Source organism: Oncorhynchus masou, chromosome 14 (assembly GCF_036934945.1).
Source record: "Oncorhynchus masou masou isolate Uvic2021 chromosome 14, UVic_Omas_1.1, whole genome shotgun sequence".
Taxonomy (NCBI): domain Eukaryota; kingdom Metazoa; phylum Chordata; class Actinopteri; order Salmoniformes; family Salmonidae; genus Oncorhynchus; species Oncorhynchus masou.
In genome coordinates, this window is record NC_088225.1 from 2,598,441 (window position 1) to 2,619,594 (window position 21,154).

The following is a 21,154-nucleotide window of genomic DNA, read 5'->3' on the forward strand; positions in this document are numbered from 1 at the left end:
GTCAATGCGATAAATGGACGTCATATAAATGACAACACAGGCTACAACTCTGTCAAAATACAATAGGCCTACAATACATATTTTATTTGATCGAAACTCGCCATAAATGGTTTGGATTATTAAGGAAGATGAGTGGAGCCCTAAACAAATTCAATATCTCTTTAAATTGGATTAAGAAAATTATTATTGCCAGATCACCCTGTTTTATATCTACAACAAACAACAATTCGTACTAAAAGTAGCGTTACAGTGAAAATGATCACTTTATTCAGCTATCTATTACTTTTGACTGCTCGATATTATCAGCGTCAACTAGTATGGTATGTCTCCATAATCCTTTGCGTCTCGCAATAGTTGCCAGTCATTCTGCCGACGAGACGAATGTGAGTGTTAAATGGAGTCAAATAACTAACTGCGAATTCTACGTGGTTTATTTTGACCTGGCTTATTGATCGGTAAGTTTATTTGTAACTTGCACATTTAATTTCAGACAGTATGAAAGAGACAACAGCCAAGAGACGCGAGAAACCGAAGGACTCCAAGGCTGAGAAACAGAAGGATGCGGGCCCCGAGCCGCAGGATGTGGAGATGCCGGAGGAGGACTCCGCCACTGCAGAAAAGAAACCCAAAGAACTTGATACCCTCACACTTGAAGGTAGCTAGCTAGGTGGTTAGCTGCGGTTTAACACAAACACGGGAAAGGATACATTCAAACTCAATGTCAGATACGAAATGTTGCAACTGTTTCGGGTTTTTGCTACCTAGCTAACGTCACTGTACCGAATGTTAGTTAGCAAGCTGCTGTTAGTCTATGTAGCTAGCTAGCTAATTTGCCTGTTTTAATTGGCAATACTTTGAAGTGTAACTATCGTTAGAGAATGTAGTTAGCTGACCTAGTTAGTCAAAACATATAGTGACAGGCTAACTGCGTTTAACGTTGGTCTGACTTTTAATTCACTCGCTATATTAGTAACAAGCTAGGTAGCTAACGTTAGCTATATAGCTATCTGGGTGCCTAACAACGAAATCTCCTAGTCATAGCTAGCCAGCTAGCTAGTTAATCAGTTTGCTAGAAATGTTAACTTCAATTTGTGTCAGTTGGAAATCACTTTACTGCCGTAACCTGTCAAAGCAGTACTTTTTATAGTTTTGTATCCAATTGTAGCTACCTAGCTTGACAGGTCGTTGTATTTACAAATCTTTTCAGTTTTGAATTGAGGGAAAGAACTGACATTAGCTGTCAGATTGTTTTTTTTTATCACTCTTCCATAAGTCCCTCCTTATGACCTTACTCCTCCAACTCCCGTTGCAGACATCAAGGAGCATGTGAAGCAGATAGAGAAGGCTGTGTCGGGCAAGGAGCCTCGCTTTGTGCTGAGGGCCCTGCGCGCCCTGCCCTCCACCAGCCGCCGCCTCAACCCCAACGTGATGCACAAGGCTGTGTCTGGCTTCTACACCTCCAACGCCGCTGGCAAAGAGTTCCTACTCAGCTTCCTAGAGGAGGTATGATGAGTGCAGATAGAAAAGACCGGTATTACTACTTCTATTGCTGAGAAACCTTGACTCTGAACTTTTACTCATTGCCTTTTTATTTCTGTCTCCTTTTGCCCACTTGACTCCTTTGGTCCCTTTCTGTCCGCTTCTGTCTTTCCTTTTCCCTCCTCTACCCACACCCTCTCCCCTCCATCTCTTGCATCCATCCAGCCCATGGACACTGAGGGAGATGTCCAGTTCAGGCCCCGTACAGGGAAGGCAGCTGCCACTCCCCTGATCCCTGAGGCGGAGGCCTACCTGCAGCTGCTCCTGCTGGTTTATCTCACCAACAACAAACGCTACACAGAGGTGGGCTGACGGGAGTTCACACTCTCTCTCTGTCTATCGCATGCCTCTGTCTATCGCTCTCATGCATGCACAGTACACGTTTATGTTGGATTGAGCTCTGAATTCTCTTTGGTATATACAATGCTCACCACACAGTAGTCCTTAGAAAGAAATGTCTGGATTAATTCCCGACTGCCTGTCTTTGTTGTTAGCTTCTCACTTTTCTCTCTGTAGGCCCGGAAAGTGTCAGATGAGCTCTTGCAGAAGATCGGACCTCAGAACCGGCGTGCTCTGGACCTGGTGGCCGCTAAGTGTTACTACTACCACTCCCGCGTCTACGAGTTCCTCAACCAGCTGGACACTGTGCGTAGGTAAGCCCACCAACACTTTCACTGACTGTTTTTGTTTTTTTCTGACTTAAACACATAGTGGGGAAAGATGGCGGTTGTCTCAGAAGGCAGTAGGCCAGTTTGAACCTATGCAGGTTAAAATGTAATGCCTTCGATCGATTTTAAACTAAAATCCTTTCAGTTTCCTGCACACGCGCCTGAGGACGGCCACCTTGCGGCACGACGCCGACGGCCAGGCCACGCTGCTCAACCTGCTGCTGAGGAACTACCTGCAGTACAACCTGTACGACCAGGCTGAGAAGCTGGTGTCCAAGTCAGTCTTCCCTGAGCTGGCCAACAACAACGAGTGGGCCCGCTACCTCTACTACACAGGTGAGAGGGACTGGGAAGGAGAGGGACTGGGAAGGAGAGGGACTGGGAAGGAGAGGGACTGGGAAGGAGAGGGACTGGGAAGGAGAGGGACTGGGAAGGAGAGGGACTGGGAAGGAGAGGGACTGGGAAGGAGCCCTAAGCATACCCATTTCTGTTGTGATAAGGCGTCACCCGTGATAAAATTGTATACATTTTACTAGTAAGATATCAGAAGTTTAGTTTAATCACATTCAATTGAATTATGTTTATCGGGCCTCTACAGGTTTTCAAGTGACCATAAGAAACTGCCTCAGAATATGAATGAATTTGTAGTTGTGGCTTAGTTTGCTGCTTTTCCACTCTGATCATTCTCTCCTTCAACCCTCCAGGTCGTATCAAGGCCATCCAGCTGGAGTACACAGAGGCCAGGAGGACCCTGACCAACGCCCTGAGGAAGGCCCCCCAACACACAGCTGTGGGCTTCAAACAGACAGTTAGTACACCCAGCATGCAGTTGTGTGCAATTATTACATTTTGCGCAAACTTTTACGTTAGTCTTTTAGCACTCTTATCCAGAGCGACTTACAGGAGCAATTAGGGTTAAGAACCTTGCTCAAGGGCACACCGAGAGATTTTTCACCTAGTCGTCACAGGGATTTGAACCAGAACTTTTGGTTACTGGCCCAATGCTCTTAACCACTAGGCTACCTTATTAAAAAGGAGAAACTATTGTTAAGGTTTTAAAGTTGTCACTCAAATTTCCCATAGTGTGTTGCCTGACAATATATTGTCAATCAATCAAACTTTATTTGTACAGCACATTTCTTACAAGGGATGATGCATTTCATATTTCTTTTAATAATATTTAGTTTTAAACATATTTTTTTTCTTTCTCCTCGTCATACACGAACAACAACTGAGACGCACACAATGACTACATCTCATCTGCCAAGACCCACATGCTAATGCTATTTCAATCATTCAGGGGATGCATTTCTAAGTGCTTAACAAATAATATAGCCCACTGTATGCCACAAAATTCAGGTTGTTCACATCTTCTCTCTATCCCTATCAGGTTCACAAGTTGCTGATTGTGGTGGAGTTGTTGCTTGGGGAGATACCAGACAGGCTGCAGTTCCGCCAGGCTCCTCTGAAGAGATCACTAGCGCCCTACTTCCTGCTCACCCAGGGTAAATTGCCGGCAAGCTGGGTCATGAGAATGAGTCTTAAGCGCGAGTAAGATGTGAACCCTGGTCTCTGTTCCCACACAGCTGTCAGGACGGGTAACCTGGCCAAGTTCAACCAGGCCCTGGATCAGTTTGGAGAGAAGTTCCAGGCAGACGGCACCTATACCTTGATCATCCGCCTGCGACACAATGTCATCAAGACAGGTCAGTGACCAGGGCTCTCTTCGACATTCTCAGATGGCTTCCTCTTCTTTTTAACAGTTTTTGGTCATGGCTCTTCATTTTTAACATGTGAATGACTTGTTGATAGTTAACACCACCTCTCCCTGTAGGTGTGCGTATGATCAGCCTGTCATACTCACGTATATCCCTGGCAGACATCGCTCAGAAGCTCCAGCTGGACAGTCCAGAGGATGCTGAGTTCATAGTGGCCAAGGTAACATGATATACTACAGCCATACTCAGTTGGTGGACCGTGATCTGAGCCCAGATTGGGGTCAATATGGTCTAGGGGGGCGTGGATCAGAAAACCAGTCGGTATCTGGTGTGACCACCATTTGCCTCGTGCAGCGTGTCAGATCTCCTTCACATAGGGTTGATCAGGCTGTTGATTGGAATGTTTTCCCACTCCTCTTCAATGGCTGTGTGAAGTTGCTGGATCTTGACGGGAACAGGAACACGCTGTCATACATGTCGATCTACAGCATCCCAAACATGCTCAATGGGTGACATGTCTGAGTATGAAGCCCGACGAAGAACTGGGACATTTCCAGCTTCCAGGAATTGTGTACAGATTCTTGCAACATGGCATTGTCATGATGAAACATGAGGTGATGGTGGTGCATGAATGGCATAACAATGGGCCTCGCGATCTCGTCACGGTATCTCTCTGCATTCAAATGGCCATTGATAAAATCCAATTGTGTTCATTGTCCATAGCTTATGCCTGCCCACACCCCTCCGCCCCATGGGGCACTCTGTTCACAACGTTGACATCAGCAAAGCGCTCACCCACATGACTCCATACACGCCATCTACCCGTTAGTTAAAACCTGGATTCATCCATCAAGACCACAATTCTCCAGCGTGCCCGTGGCCATGGAAGGTGAGCAATTATCCACTGAAGTCTGTTAGGATGCTTATCTGCAGTCAGGCAGGTCAAGACCCTGGTGAGGATGACGTGCATGCAGATGAGCTTCCCTGAGACTTTGTGTAGAGATTCTTTGGTTGTGCAACCCCACAGTTTCATCAGCTGTCCGGGTGGCTGGTCTCGGATGATTAAGTAGGTGAAGAAGCCGAATGTGGAGGTCCTTGGGCTGGCATGGTAACATGTGGTCTGCAGTTATGCAGCCGGTTGGACGTACTGCCAAATTGTCTAAAATGTCAGAGGTGGCTTATGGTAGAGAAATGTACATTACAGCACTGGTGGAAGTTCCTGTTGTCAGCATGCCATTTGTACACTCCCTTAACTTGACACATGTGGCTTTGTGCACCTGTGCAATGATCATGCTGTTTAATCAGCTTCTTGATAATGCCACACCTGCCATGTGGCTGGAGAAATGCTCAATAACAGGGATGTAAACAAATTTGTGTGAAATAAGCTTCTTGTGCTTATGTTACATGGGACCTTTTCATTTTTGTTCAGTGTGTGTATATATTTTACCTTAAGCTCATGATTTATCCCCACCGCCTGCTCTACATCAGCTCATACAAGGATTTCCTAAAGAGCATTAATAGAGAAGCACATCACTTGTGTGTGATGAATATGGAATGCAGTCAACTGTCCTAAGTCACCGGTGGCGAGGGAAACAACCTCGGTCTCTTACTGATTTTCTTTCTCCCAACCTCATCCCTCTCTTCCAGGCTATCCGTGATGGAGTGATCGAAGCCAGCATCAACCATGAGAAGGGCTATGTTCAGTCTAAAGAGACCATGGACATCTACGGTACCAGGGAGCCCCAGCTGGCCTTCCACCAGAGGATCTCCTTCTGCCTGGACATACACAACATGTCTGTCAAGGCCATGAGGTTTCCACCCAAGGCTTACAACAAGGACCTAGAATCGGCAGAGGTGTGTACCAACTTTTTACTACTCCTTGTATTAGCCCCTGAAATTGACTGTCGTGAGGGTTCTTTTGTAGGAGATAATATGAAATTGTTCTTTATATCTGTGCTGCTGAACTACCAGTATGCTGTATTTTACTGTTATGACCACAAGGGGGCAGTGTTAACTAGCGTTGTAATGTTATATTTGGGACTAGTATTTAGCTATTTGCAAACTTAATCATTTTAAAAATGCACTATGCATAAATCACTCCACCATTTTCTGGTTGCTAAGTCTAATAGTTTGTCTAATTTCAGTTTGAGATTCATTGTACCATCAAACCACTGAAATATCTTTTCCATAACCAAAAATATTATATTTTCAGCTAGTGTACAAAACTAAATTTAAAAGACACAAAAACAAAACCTAAGAATGGGAGGCATAGAAATAGGGCACATAGAACAGATGTACTGCTTAGACTTGCTTTCAATGAGAATGACAGATCTATAACACATTTCTGTGGGAATTTGGTCAGGTCTCCCAAAGTTACATACTGCAGCTTTAGTGTGTGTGTGTTTGCATTTCAGGAGCGCAGAGAGCGGGAGCAGCAGGACCTGGAGTTCGCCAAGGAGATGGCGGAAGATGACGATGACAGTTTCCCATGATCCTCTGAGAGGAACGAGTACAAGGATGCCTTATTGTTTTTTTTCCTTTCTCCCCCCCCCCCTCTATTCTTCCTCCTCCCTCTTGTAATAGTTGTTTTGTTTATTTCTCTGCAGGCACAAGGCCATTTATAACATATGTATGTTAGCATTGTAACATACAATAAGAACACCTTTATTCAACCCTACCACTGGTCCTCGTTGTCCCTGCTTTTAGACTTTGCGCGTCACTGTGAAATTGCTGGGAGAGGCATTTTGTGTATCTGTATTGAGTTTGAGACCAGCATGCAAAACCAGTCTTTAAATTGACAATCTAATTTGGGGAACACTCATTTGTACAGTGAATGTCGAGAAAACGAAGAGCCTTTTGGCACAGAGCATCTTGTAAGCTTTTCTGTCAGGAATTTATGTTGGCTCCTTGATTGTTATTTTTGCTGCGCAATGTAATTCAATATCTTGACAGCAGCCCTTTCTAAACTGCAGATATGGAAACTCATATTTCAAAATACCTTGAGGAAATCAATGAATTTGTTGTCCCTCTTTAGAACTGTGTGCCGTTGAGCTCAACTAGTTAGATTTGTCTCTGCCTCATTATTCGCGGCTCCTGTTCCTTCCTCTGATTTCTTCATTTAGCTCCCTCCTCCTCCTGCCCAATTATCTCTTTTGTTCCATTAGCTTCATGTATTTTAAAAGAAGTGACTGGTATAATAGTGCATTCGGAAAGTATTCATACCCCATGACTTTTCTCACATATTGATACTTTAGCATCATATTTTTCCCCTCAATCTACACACAATTCCCCAATATAATGACAAGCAAAAACAGGTGTTTAGAAAATTTGGCCAAATGTATAAATAACTGAAATACCACATTTACATAAGTATTCAGACCCTTTACTCAGTACTTTGTAGATGTGCCTTTGGCAGTGCTTACAACCTAGAGTCTTCTTGGCACAGCTATATTTGGGGAGTTTCTCACATTCTCTGGAGATCCTCTCAATCTGTCAGGTTGGATGAGGAGTGTTGGCTGCACAGCTATTTTCAGGTCTCTCCAGAGATGTTTGATCGTGGTCAAGTCCGGGCTCTGGTTGGGCCACTCAAGGCCATTGAGACTTCTCCCGTGTGCTTAGGGTTTTTGTCCTGTTGGAAGGTGAACCATCGCCCCAGTCTGAGGTGCTGAGCGCTCTGGAGCAGGTTTTCAAGGATCTCTCTGTACTTTGCTCTGTTCATCTTTCCCTCGATCCTGACTAGTCTTCCATCCCTGCCTCTGAAAAACATCCCCACAACATGATGCTGCCACCAACATGCTTCACTTTAGGGATTGTCCCAGGTTTCCTCCAGAAATATTGCTTGGCATTCAGGCCAAAGAGTTTAATATTGGTTTCATCTGACCAGAGAATCTTGTTTCTCATGGTCAGAGTCCTTTAGGTGCCTTCTGGCAAACTAAGCGGGCTGTCATGTGCCTTTTACTGAGAAGTGGCGTCCGTCTGGCCACTCTACAATAAAGGCCTGATTGGTGGAGTGCTGCAGAGATTTTCCTTCTAGAAGGTTCTCCCATCTCCACAGAGGAACTCTGAAGCTCTGTCAGTGACCATCGGGTTCTTGGTCACCTCCCTGACCAAGGCCCTTCTCCCACAATTGCTCAGTTTGGCTGGGCGGCCAGCAAGAGTTTTGGTGGTTCCAAACTTTCTCCATTAAAGAATGGAGACCACTGTGTTCTTGGGAACCTTCAATGCTGCAGACTTTTTTTTGTACCCAGACCTGTGCCTTGATGCAATCCTGTCTCAGAGCTCTATGGACAATTCCTTCCACCTCATGACTTGGTTTTTGCTCTCACATGCATTGTCATGTGGGACCTTTCCAAATCATGTCCAATCAATTGAATTTACCACATGTGGACTCCAATCAAGTTGTAGAAATGTCAAGGATGATCATTGGAAACAGGATGAAGCTGAGCTCAATTTTGAGTCTCATAACAAAGGGCCTGAATACTTATATAAATAAGGTATTTCCTGTTCACTTAGTCATTAGGGGGTATTTTGTGTAGATTGATGAGAAACATTTAATTGAATCCATTATAGAGTAAGGCGTAATAAAATGTGGGAAAGGGGAAGTGTTCTCAACACTTTATGACAGCACTGTATAAACCAGTCATTATGCAGTCCTATACCAGTCACTTCCTGCAAAGTGAACAATGCCCATGCCAACACCAATCCAGTGCTTTTCAATATCTGCAGACTAGTGAATGAGTCATACTTCAGGAGGGAGAAGAGATTATTGGGACGCACATAGACATACAGTAATGGGGCCATTGCAAGGTAATGATGGTTCTAGAGCATTGCACTTGATTACTCATTCACTAAGATGAAAATGTAATATTAAAGCTCTAGGCAAAAATGTATTGACATTGTTAGGGATTGTGGCTCGTGTTCACTAAGCAAGCGGTAAATTGCCTTTGCTTGTGGGCCTGCTGACCTTAATTGCCTACCGTCTGTAAGCTGTTCGTGTCTTAACGACCATTCCACAGGTGCATGTTCATGAATTGTTTATGGTTCATTGAACAAGCATGGGAAACAGTGTTTAAACCCTTTTGTGAAGTTATTTTGGGGGGGTTACAAATTCTTTGAAAGACAGGGTCCTGAAAAAGGGACATTATTTTTGCTGAGTTTGTATTACAATTATACACTTCAGTGTTTACCAATCTTGGTCCTGAGACATCAATGGCTACACATTGTAACTAATAGACTAGAAACAGGATTTAACTAATTAAAGGCTGATTTTTAATTCATACAGATAGAATGAAAACTAATTTCCTTCATCTGCATTGATCTGATAAACACAGGATAGGTGTAGTATTTCATCAAATGAGACTTCATTTCAACCAGCAGAGACTGTAAAACATTTTATTGAAAGAAGTTCTTGCAAACTATTACAGACTACAAAGGGAATTGCAGCCGAGAGCTGCCCAGTGACACGAGCCTAACAGACAGGCTAAATAACTTCTATGCTCGCTTCCAGGCAAGTAAAACTTAAACATGCGTGACAGCATCAGCTATTCCGGAAGACTGTGATCACGCTCTCCGCAGCCGATGTGAGAGACTTTTAAACATGTTAACTTTCACAGACGGATTACCAGGACATGTACTTCGAGCATGCGCTGACCAACTGGCAAGTGTCTTCACTGACATTTTCAACCTCTCCCTGTCTGAGTATGTAATACCAACATGCTTCAAGCAGACCACAATAGTCCCTGTGCCCAAGAACACGTAAGGTAACCTGCCTATATGACTAATGACCCGTAGCACTCACGTCTGTAGCCATGAAAGGCTGGTCATGGTTCACATCAACACCATTATCCCAGAAACCCTAGACCTACTCCAATTTGCATACCGCACAAACAGATCCACAAATGACGCAATCTCTATTGCACTCCACACTGCCCTTTCCCACCTGGACAAAAGAAACCCCTATGTGAGAATGCTATTCATTGACTACAGCTCAGCGTTCAACACCATAGTGCCCTCAAAGCTCATCACCAAGCTAAGGACCCTGAGACTAAACATCTCCCTCTGCAACTGGATCCTGGACTTCCTGACAAGCTGCCCCCAGGTGGTAAGGGTAGGTAACAACACATCCACCACGCTGATCCTTAACAAGGGGGCACTTCAGGGGTGCGTGCTCAGTCCCCTCCTGTACTCCCTGTTCACTGCACGGCCAGGCACGACTCCACCACCATCATTAAGTGTGCTGATGACAGAGGTGGTAGGCCTGAACACAGACAATGATGAGACAGCCTATAGGGGGGAGGTAAGAGACCTGACCATGTGGTGGAAGGACAACAACCTCTCCCTCAACGTGTTCAAGACAAAGGAGATGATTGTGGACTACAGGAAAAGGAGGACCGAGCACACCCCCATTCTCATCGACAGGGCTGTAGTGGAGCAGGTTGAGTGCTTCAAGTTCCTTGGCGTCCACATCAACAAACTAACATGGTCCAAGGGGGCACGACAAAACCTATTCTCCCTCAGGAGACTGAAAAGATTGAATGAGAGAGACTGTTATTGAGAAAATAGGGTAGTTAAAGAAGGTGTTCAACAGGAATCTGTGTGGCCTCACCTGGTATCCACACTAAGTGGCTGCAGAGTACTTAATACTGAAAAACGTGAACGGACACACAAGGACAAACAATATAGCGTAGTTATAGAAATAATGAAGTGTCTTACTATTCTCCATGGTTGACCCTCTTGCCTATTCTTTGACGGTGACGGAGCCACAGTTGTAATCCTGAGCCTGATTACTGCACAACACAATCCATCAATCAGATTGATACATGAGTGTTTAGGTGTGGGTTATAGGGTGTCTAATTGTTCCACATTCTTTCAATATGGGTGACTTTAAATAGTCTGTTTTGTTTTTGTACAGACATCACACCCTTACCTAAACAGCACCCTCACCTGAGAAGTAGAAATCAAATGGAGAGAAACTGGGAATTGAATAACTGCAGTTGACATAGCTAAGTAAATGGAATAATAATCTTATTGCAATGTGGATGACTTAAAAAAGCCTTTGGTTGTGCATAGTGTAGTCTATAGTGTTGCCAGGGAACAGCACCCTCTTCGAAGAAGTAGGAAGTGAATATCTCCCGCACACGGATTGCTTCTCTTGCTGTGTTGTTGGACCCCATCCTTGAAACATCCTGCAGAGCAGCAGACTTCTCCTCTGACGCACGGCGGCGAGCTGCAGATCCCCTCCTTGTCCTTGTGTCCATCCTCAGGAAGTTATGCAGAACACAGGTAGCCTTCACACGCCTGAATTCCTCCTGGAGGCAGTCCCAGATGGCCCTGGTCACCCAACCTTGCAGTGTCCTACACTAACTGTTTTGAAGGAATCTCCAGTTAGAAGGTAACTGTAGGAATATGGAAGATAATGTCATTATTAGACTTTTACATCACCAGGTCATTGTGGATTACTAAAGTATAATATCCCTTATAATAAAGTATGATAACATTGGATTGATAGATGCATGGGCACACACAGTTGAAGTCGGAAGTTTACATACACCTTAGCCAAATACATTTAAAAACTCTGTTTTTCCACAATTCCTGACATTTAATCCTAGTAAAAATTCCCTGTCTTAGGTCAGGATCACCACTTTATTATAACAATGTGAAATGTCAGAATAATAGTAGAGAGTGATTTATTTAAGCTTTTATTTCTTTCATCACATTCCCAGTGGGTCAGAAGTTTACATACACTCAATTAGTATTTGGTAGCATTGCCTTGAAATTGTTTAACTTGGGTCAGACGTTTCGGGTAGCCTTCCACAAGCTTCCCACAATAAGGTGGGTGAATTTTGGCCCATTCCTCCTGACAGAGCTGGAATAAGAGATTCTTGCTCGCACAAGCTTTTTTAGTTCCGTTTCAGTTTACATAACTAAGTGTATGTAAACTTCTGACCCACTGGAATTGTGACACAGTGAATTATAAGTGAAATAATATGTATGTAAACAATTGTTGAAAAAATTACTTGTCTCATGCACAAAGTAGATGTCCTAACCGACTTGCCAAAACTACAGTTTGTTAACAAGAAAATTGTGGAGTGGTTGAAAAACGAGTTTTAATGACTCCCACCTAAGTGTTTGTAGACGTCCTACTTCAACTGTATGTAATATAATAATGTAGCGACCCGCACAGACAGCTGTGTGTTATGTCTTAGGCTAGGATGTGGTTGTGTTGTACTGACCAGTACCCGGTGTTCGCGGGGTCCGACATGTCAGTCAACCTGCTATCTGCCAATCACGGGAATGCCTGGAATGTTCTGATGCCGGGCATCCTGGTGGTTGGCGGAGTGGCGTGGAGGGGGGTTGGGCAGGGGGTGAGCATTGGAAGTTAAGACCAGGTTCAGCCTTTATTCTCCCTCTCTTACGTCTGGGCTGCCCAAGAGAAGGTCACGATTGGCTTATGGGTTATCTGTTATCTTTTTGGCGTGTGCTACGGCCCAAACAGTAGCCTGTGTAAAGTTGGTTTAATAAACCGTCAATTCGCAAACTCAAGCCTCTGTCTGGACAATTGTTCCTTTATGATCTAGTCAGGTCATTACAATAATAATAATAATATATCCCATTTAGCAGACGCTTTTGTCCAAAGCGACTTACAAGTCGGCTGGGGCCACTACTTTTACATATGGGTGGCCCTAGCGGGAATCGAACCCACGACGCTTGGCGTTGCAAGCGCCATGCTCTACCGACTGAGCCACTCAGCCTATGTATGTGTAGCATGTGACACTAAACAGGATCATATCGAGGATAGCGTCACAAATTAATACATAAATATCACTTGAAGCTTGATGATGAGTTGCTCATTTGAATCAACTGTGCAGTGCTAAGGCAAAAACAAAAACGGCCACCCCTTTGAGTTCCCAGGACCAGGACTGAGAACCGCTGCTCTTCATTGGGACCTCTTCATACGTCGACAGACTTTCATAGCTCTCTTTATCCGAAGAGAAAACCTCACAACAGTCTTCATTATACTCAAATTACACTGCACTGAATAGTATGTTACTATTATCTCCGTCCATACTTCTAGGGACAGGAACTACACAAAAGTACCTGCCCTATCCGGAATAGCCTACTCTCTCACTTTGACAGTTGGGGCTACTATCCTTTCACCCTCCTCCATGGCTGTTAGCTAGCTACCTACAAATGCATTTGGAGTTTGTTTTTTACAGTGATAAATACATAAAGATAGCTAGCTAACTTAATTAAATATCACCAGCTACCTATCTATACACTATGTGAAGTTGGCTAGATAGCTAGCTCATTTGAGTTAGCCTGCATTGTAGCTAGTTGGGTTTATTTTACATTTTCGAAATGTATTTACTTGAATATGTTCTCCCAGCCTTGTGGACAATTGGAAACAGAGCAGAAAAGTTTGTTTGTCACCAGAGTGTTTTAGAGGATATTACTATTGAAATATTTACCCATTTAATAACCAGACCTTCATACAAACTTTTTAAAATGTTTTATTCTTCATACAAACATGCTATGCAGAATTCTTGACGCACAATCGAAATGCTGCTGTCATACGCTGCCAGCACGCCCACAAGCGAGTCACAATGGGCGGCGTAAGCGGCACGCGGCAATGTACCGCAACCTAGTTGGCATTCCCCATGAAAATTAATGGGAAGCGGTGCTTCACCGCGCGGCACCATGTGCTCTTGAACACAGGGGTCAGCCATAATGATACATTCTATATATTCAAGAGTCTAGCATTACTGGTAGGCACAACAAATGGAGGGGGGAAAATCCTGCATAAGAAAATAATTTATGCAATCAAAACTAGCTTATATGCCAATTCTGGAAACGATATGAGCTATTCACAAACGGCATGATAAATGGTACTGGGTGGTTCGATTCCTAAATTCTGATTGGCTGACAGTCGTGGTATATCAGACCATATACAATGGGTATGGCGAAACATGTATTTTTGATTGCTGTAATTATGTTGGTAAGCAGTTTATATTAGCAATATGGCACCTCGGGGGTTTGTGATATATGGCCAATATACCACCGCTAAGGGCTGTTAACACGGATATTGGTCATATAGCACACTTCCTCGGGTCTTATTGCATAATTAAGACCCTGGGAATGAGGTCAAGTTATTACCTAAGAAAGGGATTTGTAGTCAAGCGAACAAGTGAGCATACCGTGTAATTAAGATGTGCGTGGGCTTGATGTCATCGCGCAATGGCCAAATCCTGAAGTAAGACTAATTTACTTGCGCAAATAAGGATTTTACAAACGGGGATATTAGTCTTCAATTGTTCTGAGGAAATAAAATAGGAACTAAGCATTAGGTAACCCAACATTATTTCCTTAGTATATGCCTGCTCAGAGAGTAGCATACATAACATGTCGAATTGCTACAACTAGAGTTGTGAAATGATGTACATGATTTTTTTTTCTGGGTAATATAGCCCTACATGAACGTCACTGAAAATGCCATAAGGTTGTTTCCGTCTTGGGCTTGCCATGATGTCAACACAACTGCACGTGCGAACGTCCCCTGCATTGTTTTTGTATGTGTGACTGATTTGTAGAGCGCATATAGGTATTTTCAATCACAGCCCATTGTCCGCAGCGTGACCGTTCACTTCAGGCTATTGAATATAAAAAAAAAATAATAATATGACATTTTTCTGAATTATAGACTGGAACTAATTTCACCATCCACAAATGTTTTTTATTTTTTTTATTTTTTTTATTTCACCTTTATTTAACCAGGTAGGCTAGTTGAGAACAAGTTCTCATTTACAACTGCGACCTGGCCAAGATAAAGCATAGCAGTGTGAACAGACAACACAGAGTTACACATGGAGTAAACAATTAACAAGTCAATAACACAGTAGAAAAAAAGGGGAGTCTATATACAATGTGTGCAAAAGGCATGAGGAGGTAGGCGAATAATTACAATATTGCAGATTAACACTGGATTGATAAATGATCATGTACAGGTAGAGATATTGGTGTGCAAAAGAGCAGAAAAGTAAATAAATAAAAACTGTGGGGATGAGGTAGGTGAAAATGGGTGGGCTATTTACCGATAGATTATGTACAGCTGCAGTAAAATAATAAGACGTATAGACCTGTTAATCAAGTCAATTCACCAGCTAGGCCTATTTAAAGTGCATTTCAAAAGTCTCAACACACTTTACAGATAAAATGTTGTTTAATACATGGGGTTAGAACACATACAGTTAAACATTAGGGAGTCCAGTATGGCAGGAGTGACAGAGTCCAGACAGTGACAGCCAGGTGGAAAGGTGAGGGATCACAGGGTAGGACAGAGTGTATGGAGAGTGCAGAAAAGATCCAATATATTTGGCAATTAATAGCTTTGTTTCGTTTATTTGATTCATAATGTGCAGCTCAAAGTGCTTTACAATAAGCTCTAAGAAATAAAATATTGGCCTAATAAAATACAAATAATAGCTTTATAATATATATAAAACAGCAGAATACAACAATTAGCCTTAGCCTATATATAGTTTCTGTATTGAAAGCCTAATTAGGCTGGTTGTCCTTTTTTTCAATCATAAGCGCAGTTTTAATCACATGCATTATATATTTGCTCATGTTCTGATTTTTGAATGCATGCCAAGCATGCTCCTCGGGATGTAGCATTTCTATCTCTTAAGGGCTTTATTAAATATGTAAAACTGAAGCGTTACAGATTCCGCGATAGAAATGGAAAGGTAGCCTAATTTCCGATTGAGCCTACTACATATGTAGCGTTTCCCATGAATTCAGTCTCTGCTAAAGCTGGAACATTGCCTTTACATTTCAACTACGCTGTAAAGCTGGACTTCCGCAAATCAGATTGAATAGAGCCCAAATTATTAGTCATTCACTATTGCAGGTTTATAATGACCCTCCAGTACAATCACCCTTCAGTGGAAATTCCCATGAAACATACTTGAATCATATAAATACTTCAAGTCTCCCTCAAATGGGAGATAAGAAAGAATCGTACATATTTAGCAAAATAGACTAACCATACTGACACGGAATGAACACTCTCAAAAGTAAGTGATATTTTATATGATATATTTATAAATACATTTGACTAGGACACTATTAATTTGTGTATTTTTTCTTCTCGATGCAACTTTCTTCTTCTTTTTTTTTTTTACTTGGAAACAATATTTTGTTAAAAACAAAATTGTCTGAGGAAAGTCATAATAGCTTGGACATATTTTGAGTGGTTGTCTCCAGGCATTTTATTGTGCATGGCTACTGCGTACCTCAACGCGCTACATTTGACACGCGCCCCTTTCTTGCATAATGTTCTGCGTAGGCACTGGCTGTATCTCAGTTCAACTTGTTCAGAATCTGTATCGTCATAGAGTCGTTCTGCAGCTGTTTTTTCTTTCTCCAAGTTGTAGGTCTGCTCTGCTGTTTAGCTTTTCTGGTCCGGTCCGCACACCTTCCAGAGAGGTCAATGGACGCAAGGAGTTTGGTCGAAAAAATATTAAGCAACATCCCCATGGTTCACGGGTCTAGTGTCAAAATCACGGTAAGTCTGTTGAACGGCGACGATGCCCTATTCTTACGTGGTGTGTATGGTCTTTACAGTATGCAATTTAATCGCAAACTTCTATGGGTAAAATTACGCAGCTTTGCATGATCTTTAATGCTCGATTTGAGTTGAATTCACGTTGACCGTTAGATCATGTAAACATTGTTGTTTTTGCATAAAACAAACCCTAGCACACGACAACAAACCCTAGCATTCTTCAACGATTTGCGTTGAAGAATGCACAAGCATGTATCTAACAAAGATCAATATCGAATTTAGTTGCTGCTAAATTTAGTAAACGCAATCATACCGTGTAACTGCAGGCACATTAAGAAAATATACTGTAGGTTTAGTTAAATTGCAAAACAAATGCATCTCTTTGTGCATTTAATTTTGGTGTGGTTTGGTTTTACAACCTGTCATGACCACTAACACCACAGATTCCAAAAGTGCACTAACCCCAACTTCTCTCTGCTTGATCTGCAGTCAACCCATAGTCATACATGTATGCATTACATTGGCTCCAGCTCTATAACCACTCCACTCCTCTTCTCCTAGGGCCTGACCCTTGACCCGTCCAGCCAGTCTAGAAACATACCGTACCAGTCCATGGTGACCTCCCTGGGCATCCCCGCAGCACCAGAACTAAAGACTGTCTGCAGACCCCTAAACCAAATCGACTTCACCCTGGTGAGTGTGTGTGTCAGTGCCGGACACTGCCGTTTAAGATAGGGGAGGACAATCTTTTTTTTTAAACGAGCATGGCCTTATTTCTATTACAGTGTATTGGATGACTGTCATTCATATTCCATTCACCCAGCTCAATGTAACATTGATAGGTTGAGACTACTACATGATACATTTTTTCCCTTTACCCATCATGATGTTGCTACAACCTATACAACGTAGTTGCACAGGTCGAGATCCGCCTTGCTAGCTAAGCAAGTAAAAGTGGGAAAAAAATACAACGAAATATGGCTCTCTCGCTCTCTTGCCTCGCCCTCATTTTTGAAGAAATTGATTTGTTCAAAACTGTCCAGCTATTGTCTTTCTCTGAGTCGACTACTCACCACATTTTATACACTGCCGTGGCAGCTAGCTGTAGGTTATGCGTTCAGTACTAGATTCAATCTCTGATCCTTTGATTGGATGGACAACATGTCAGTTCATGCTGCAGGAGCTCTGATAGGTAGGAGGAAGTTGTCATAATTAATGTGTAAGTCTATGGAACGGGGTGAGAACCGTGACCCTCCTAGGTTTTATATTGAAGTCAATGTAGCCAGAAAAAGATGGAAACTAGCTGTCCTCCAGCTACACCATGGTGCTACCCTACAAAGTGCTGTTGAGGCTGTTGGGTTGTAATTTGAAATACTTGTTACACCAGAAGTCAATGGTTATATGTAGGAGGAATGTTTATGATGGAGTCAATTAAGGGTGGAAATGAGCGATGGGCTTGGAGAGTTACTAAGTGAGGGAAAAAGCAATCACATGGTTGCGGTCACTGATAAGGGTGGATAGCTGTGGATTAGTGAGGAATGGGGGGCCGAGGTCAGGTCACATGAAGGGAGAAGGAACAGTTTATTGTACACGTCACTTAACTTCCCGCCAAGCAACAAATATGTCATGTTTAGAGAAAAGGAGGAGACTCTGCCTAAATTGTGGTGTAAATACTTGTGCTGGTGGGAATATGTCTTTGTCTTTTCAGCTGTCTGACCCATTGGGTGAATAAACTTAGTTTGAGCTTTTCCTAGTTGTTTGTTAGGTTCTAAGTAAACAGAGTAAAAACTAACACCACTGTAGACCATTGCTAAACAGTGCGCTTTAATCAATTATTTGGTTACGTGAATATATTTTGAATAGTTATCTAAAAAGAATACATTTTTTAATGTTTCACAATACAACTTTTGTATTTTTATGAAACTCCTTCCCTTCCTCCTCTGAGGAGCCTCCACGTGTGTGTGTGTGTGTGTGTGTGTGAGAGAGAGAGAGAGGGGGAAACTGCTACGGTTCTCCTGAATGTTGCAGATAGAATAATAAAGCTGACATAAATAGTTCTGATACGATTCCTTATTGCGTTGTGTCCTAACATACTGGCCATGGTCCATTTTAGTTGACTGATCAGCTGTGTGCTTCCGCCTACAGGAGGTGTGTCTGAGCAGTATGTCTGCGGGGCTGCAGCTGTATCAGGATGTGCTGGGTGTGCTGAAGGAGCGTGTGACCACTGAAAAGGTGACAGGACTCCTGGCTGACATCAGAGACCTGCTGGCCCAGGTCAACAAGGTGAGACTGACACACACAAACTCCCTGAGTAATAGCAAGATCAGAGGTCCTACACTCATATCGTCACGCTTGAGATGTTCGTTTAGGTTGATAACCTCCTGTATGTGTGTGTTTTTGTGTTGTTCAGATGCAGGAGCCGGGCCAGATGAGCAGTGTGGCCCAGTACGAGGCCTCGGGACTGGCCTCACGCCTCCCAGGGGACTACGAGGTTCAGGTTGCCACTCACTTTATCCTGTTGCAGCTCCGTGACTTCACACAGAACCTAAAACGCAGCCTGCGCAACGTCGAACACCTGACTTCCAGGCCAGGACAGAGTGGCTGAACTACTCCTTTTCAGGCCAGGACAAAGGGGCTGGGCTGCACTCTACATCGGCAGCAAAACCTGTGCAAAACATGGATGGAGGACCGGAGTGGGGTCGTCCGTGCCAGAAGCCTATTGGACTTCTCAGGCAGCTGCGTCATTCGAGCCTGCTTCAGTCTTTCTATCTATTCTGTCAATCAAGGTCAAACGGGACATTCAAAAACATGAAGCAAGTGGAGCACTTTATCTGAGAGAGAGGGATGGTACACAATTGGCTTTGGTTACGGTGCCATCCCCTATCTGCCAAGATCTGGTCCTCATCCTTTAACTGCAGGTAGCTGGCCTTGTTCGATCTGTTCCCCATCAATTGGTACAATAGCAACTGAAGGACTGAGTACCTGCGTTTCTTCATCTCTTTCTCCCCATGAGGGTTTTGTTCTTAGCTTGTCCTGCCACTCTACGACACCTCTGATATCTGTCTCAGGTTTTCCTTGAGATAAAGCAACACTGATAGCTGCCAGATAGTGGCAAGTCCCCGCCTGCACTCCCTCTAACTCGGATGTGAGATAAACCATGTCCACTGTTTGATTTGTCTGTTGAGTCTCTTAGATACTTATTTATACTTAGAATATATATATTTATATTTATGAAGTACTGGGATATTTGTTTGTGTAATTTAATTTATTTGGTTTTGCGTATGCATGTCTTTATTTATTTAATGTATTTATACTGTATGTGTTTTTTATTGATTGATACAGTCATCCCTAGAATAATTTTCTGGTGGGTGTCAAAAGATTTGTATTGTATGCAGTTTGGCAGCAAGGTAAAACAAATGTTATATACCAGGAGCTCCGATCTCCTTCCCTTTGATTTATTTATTTATTATAGTTTTTTTTTTTACAGGACAGTAGGAAGCCGGGAGACATGTAAAGAACAAACAGTGAGGAAGGGTTTTAGACGAGCGGCCGAGTTGCCTTGAAGGCATGTTGTAACGGTTTTGACTTGAGGTTATTGCTTGTAGGGGTGCCAGTTAGGTTGTGCCTACCAGAGAAAATATTGCTTTCTCCTTTTTGTTTTGTGAGGGAATAAGTCCCGTTTGGTCCGTCAAGTCTACACCAATACAAAGGACACATGGAAAAGCATGGGCATACACTTTTCATAAACCATTAAAAACATTGGAAATAACTTCAAAACAACTGTTCTTTTGCATTGGTTGTATTACCACCATAAATGATCACACACATGTAATAATATGACGAACAATGAGCTCTGGTTCCTCCAGAAAAGTCCTGTACTTCGGGCCTAAATGAGTCCATCCCGGTAAAGGAGTTCAGTGAACTCAAGTGACCTTAGTTACGCAATGTTTGTCCTTTCATAAAGGTGTAGCTTAAACCCAGTCTCAATCATACAATCAAAATATCAAACTCTTTTACTATACAACAATAAAGAGTATCAAATCTCAGTAGTCTTCAACTACAACTGACCACAAATCAACACGGTATAAATCACATTCAAACAAATAAAATACCGCATGCAAAAAATGTATGCAATCCAATCCTCTATCTCCAGCAGAGAAAGGCCACGACGAAATAGCCGAGACCAACAGATGTGTAGTCCAAAGGAAGAAATGAGTGGATCCGATCCTGGTTAAACTTGAAACAAGGCTACAAAGCACATTTTTAAATACAACAAAGCAAACAAAGTAAAAAAGATCCTAGGGCTCAGGTCCTCCGGGAGGGGAGGGAGAGAGTGAGAAAAAGAGAGTTAGAGGGAGCATACTTGAATTCACACAGGACACCAGATAAGACCAGATAACACCAGATATAACAGACTGACCCAAGCCACCCGGCACATAGACTATTGCAGCATAGATACTGTTGAGACAGGTGGTGTCTGAGGAAGGCTCAGAAGATTTCCAGAGACTTCAGCCACACCAGCCATGGACTGTTTTCTCCCTTACCGTCTGGCAGGTGGTCTCGGAGCATTAGGGCCAGGACCAACAGGCTCAGAGACAGTTTCTACCTGCAGGCTATAAGACTGTTGAACAGCTTTCCTTAAGACTATTTGCACTGACTCTGCATTC

The 21,154-nt window shown here is 43.0% G+C and overlaps 1 protein-coding gene across 2 annotated transcripts; it reads left to right on the forward strand.

Moving 5' to 3' along the window:
- Window positions 1-279: 279 nt before the first annotated feature.
- Window positions 280-6,602, forward strand: LOC135553951 (26S proteasome non-ATPase regulatory subunit 3-like). 2 transcript variants are annotated; one of them, XM_064985911.1, is made up of 12 exons: window positions 280-383; window positions 491-655; window positions 1,313-1,503; window positions 1,705-1,842; window positions 2,056-2,192; window positions 2,353-2,543; window positions 2,912-3,015; window positions 3,598-3,712; window positions 3,794-3,913; window positions 4,042-4,145; window positions 5,573-5,779; window positions 6,340-6,602. In XM_064985911.1, the coding sequence occupies exons 2-12, from the start codon at window positions 496-498 to the stop codon at window positions 6,415-6,417; spliced, it is 1,545 nt and encodes a 514-aa protein (XP_064841983.1). In that variant the 5' UTR covers window positions 280-383; window positions 491-495; the 3' UTR covers window positions 6,418-6,602. The 2 variants fall into 2 exon arrangements, with proteins under 2 accessions (XP_064841983.1, XP_064841984.1); XM_064985912.1 differs by having other exon boundaries at window positions 344-383; window positions 495-655.
- Window positions 6,603-21,154: the final 14,552 nt, after the last annotated feature.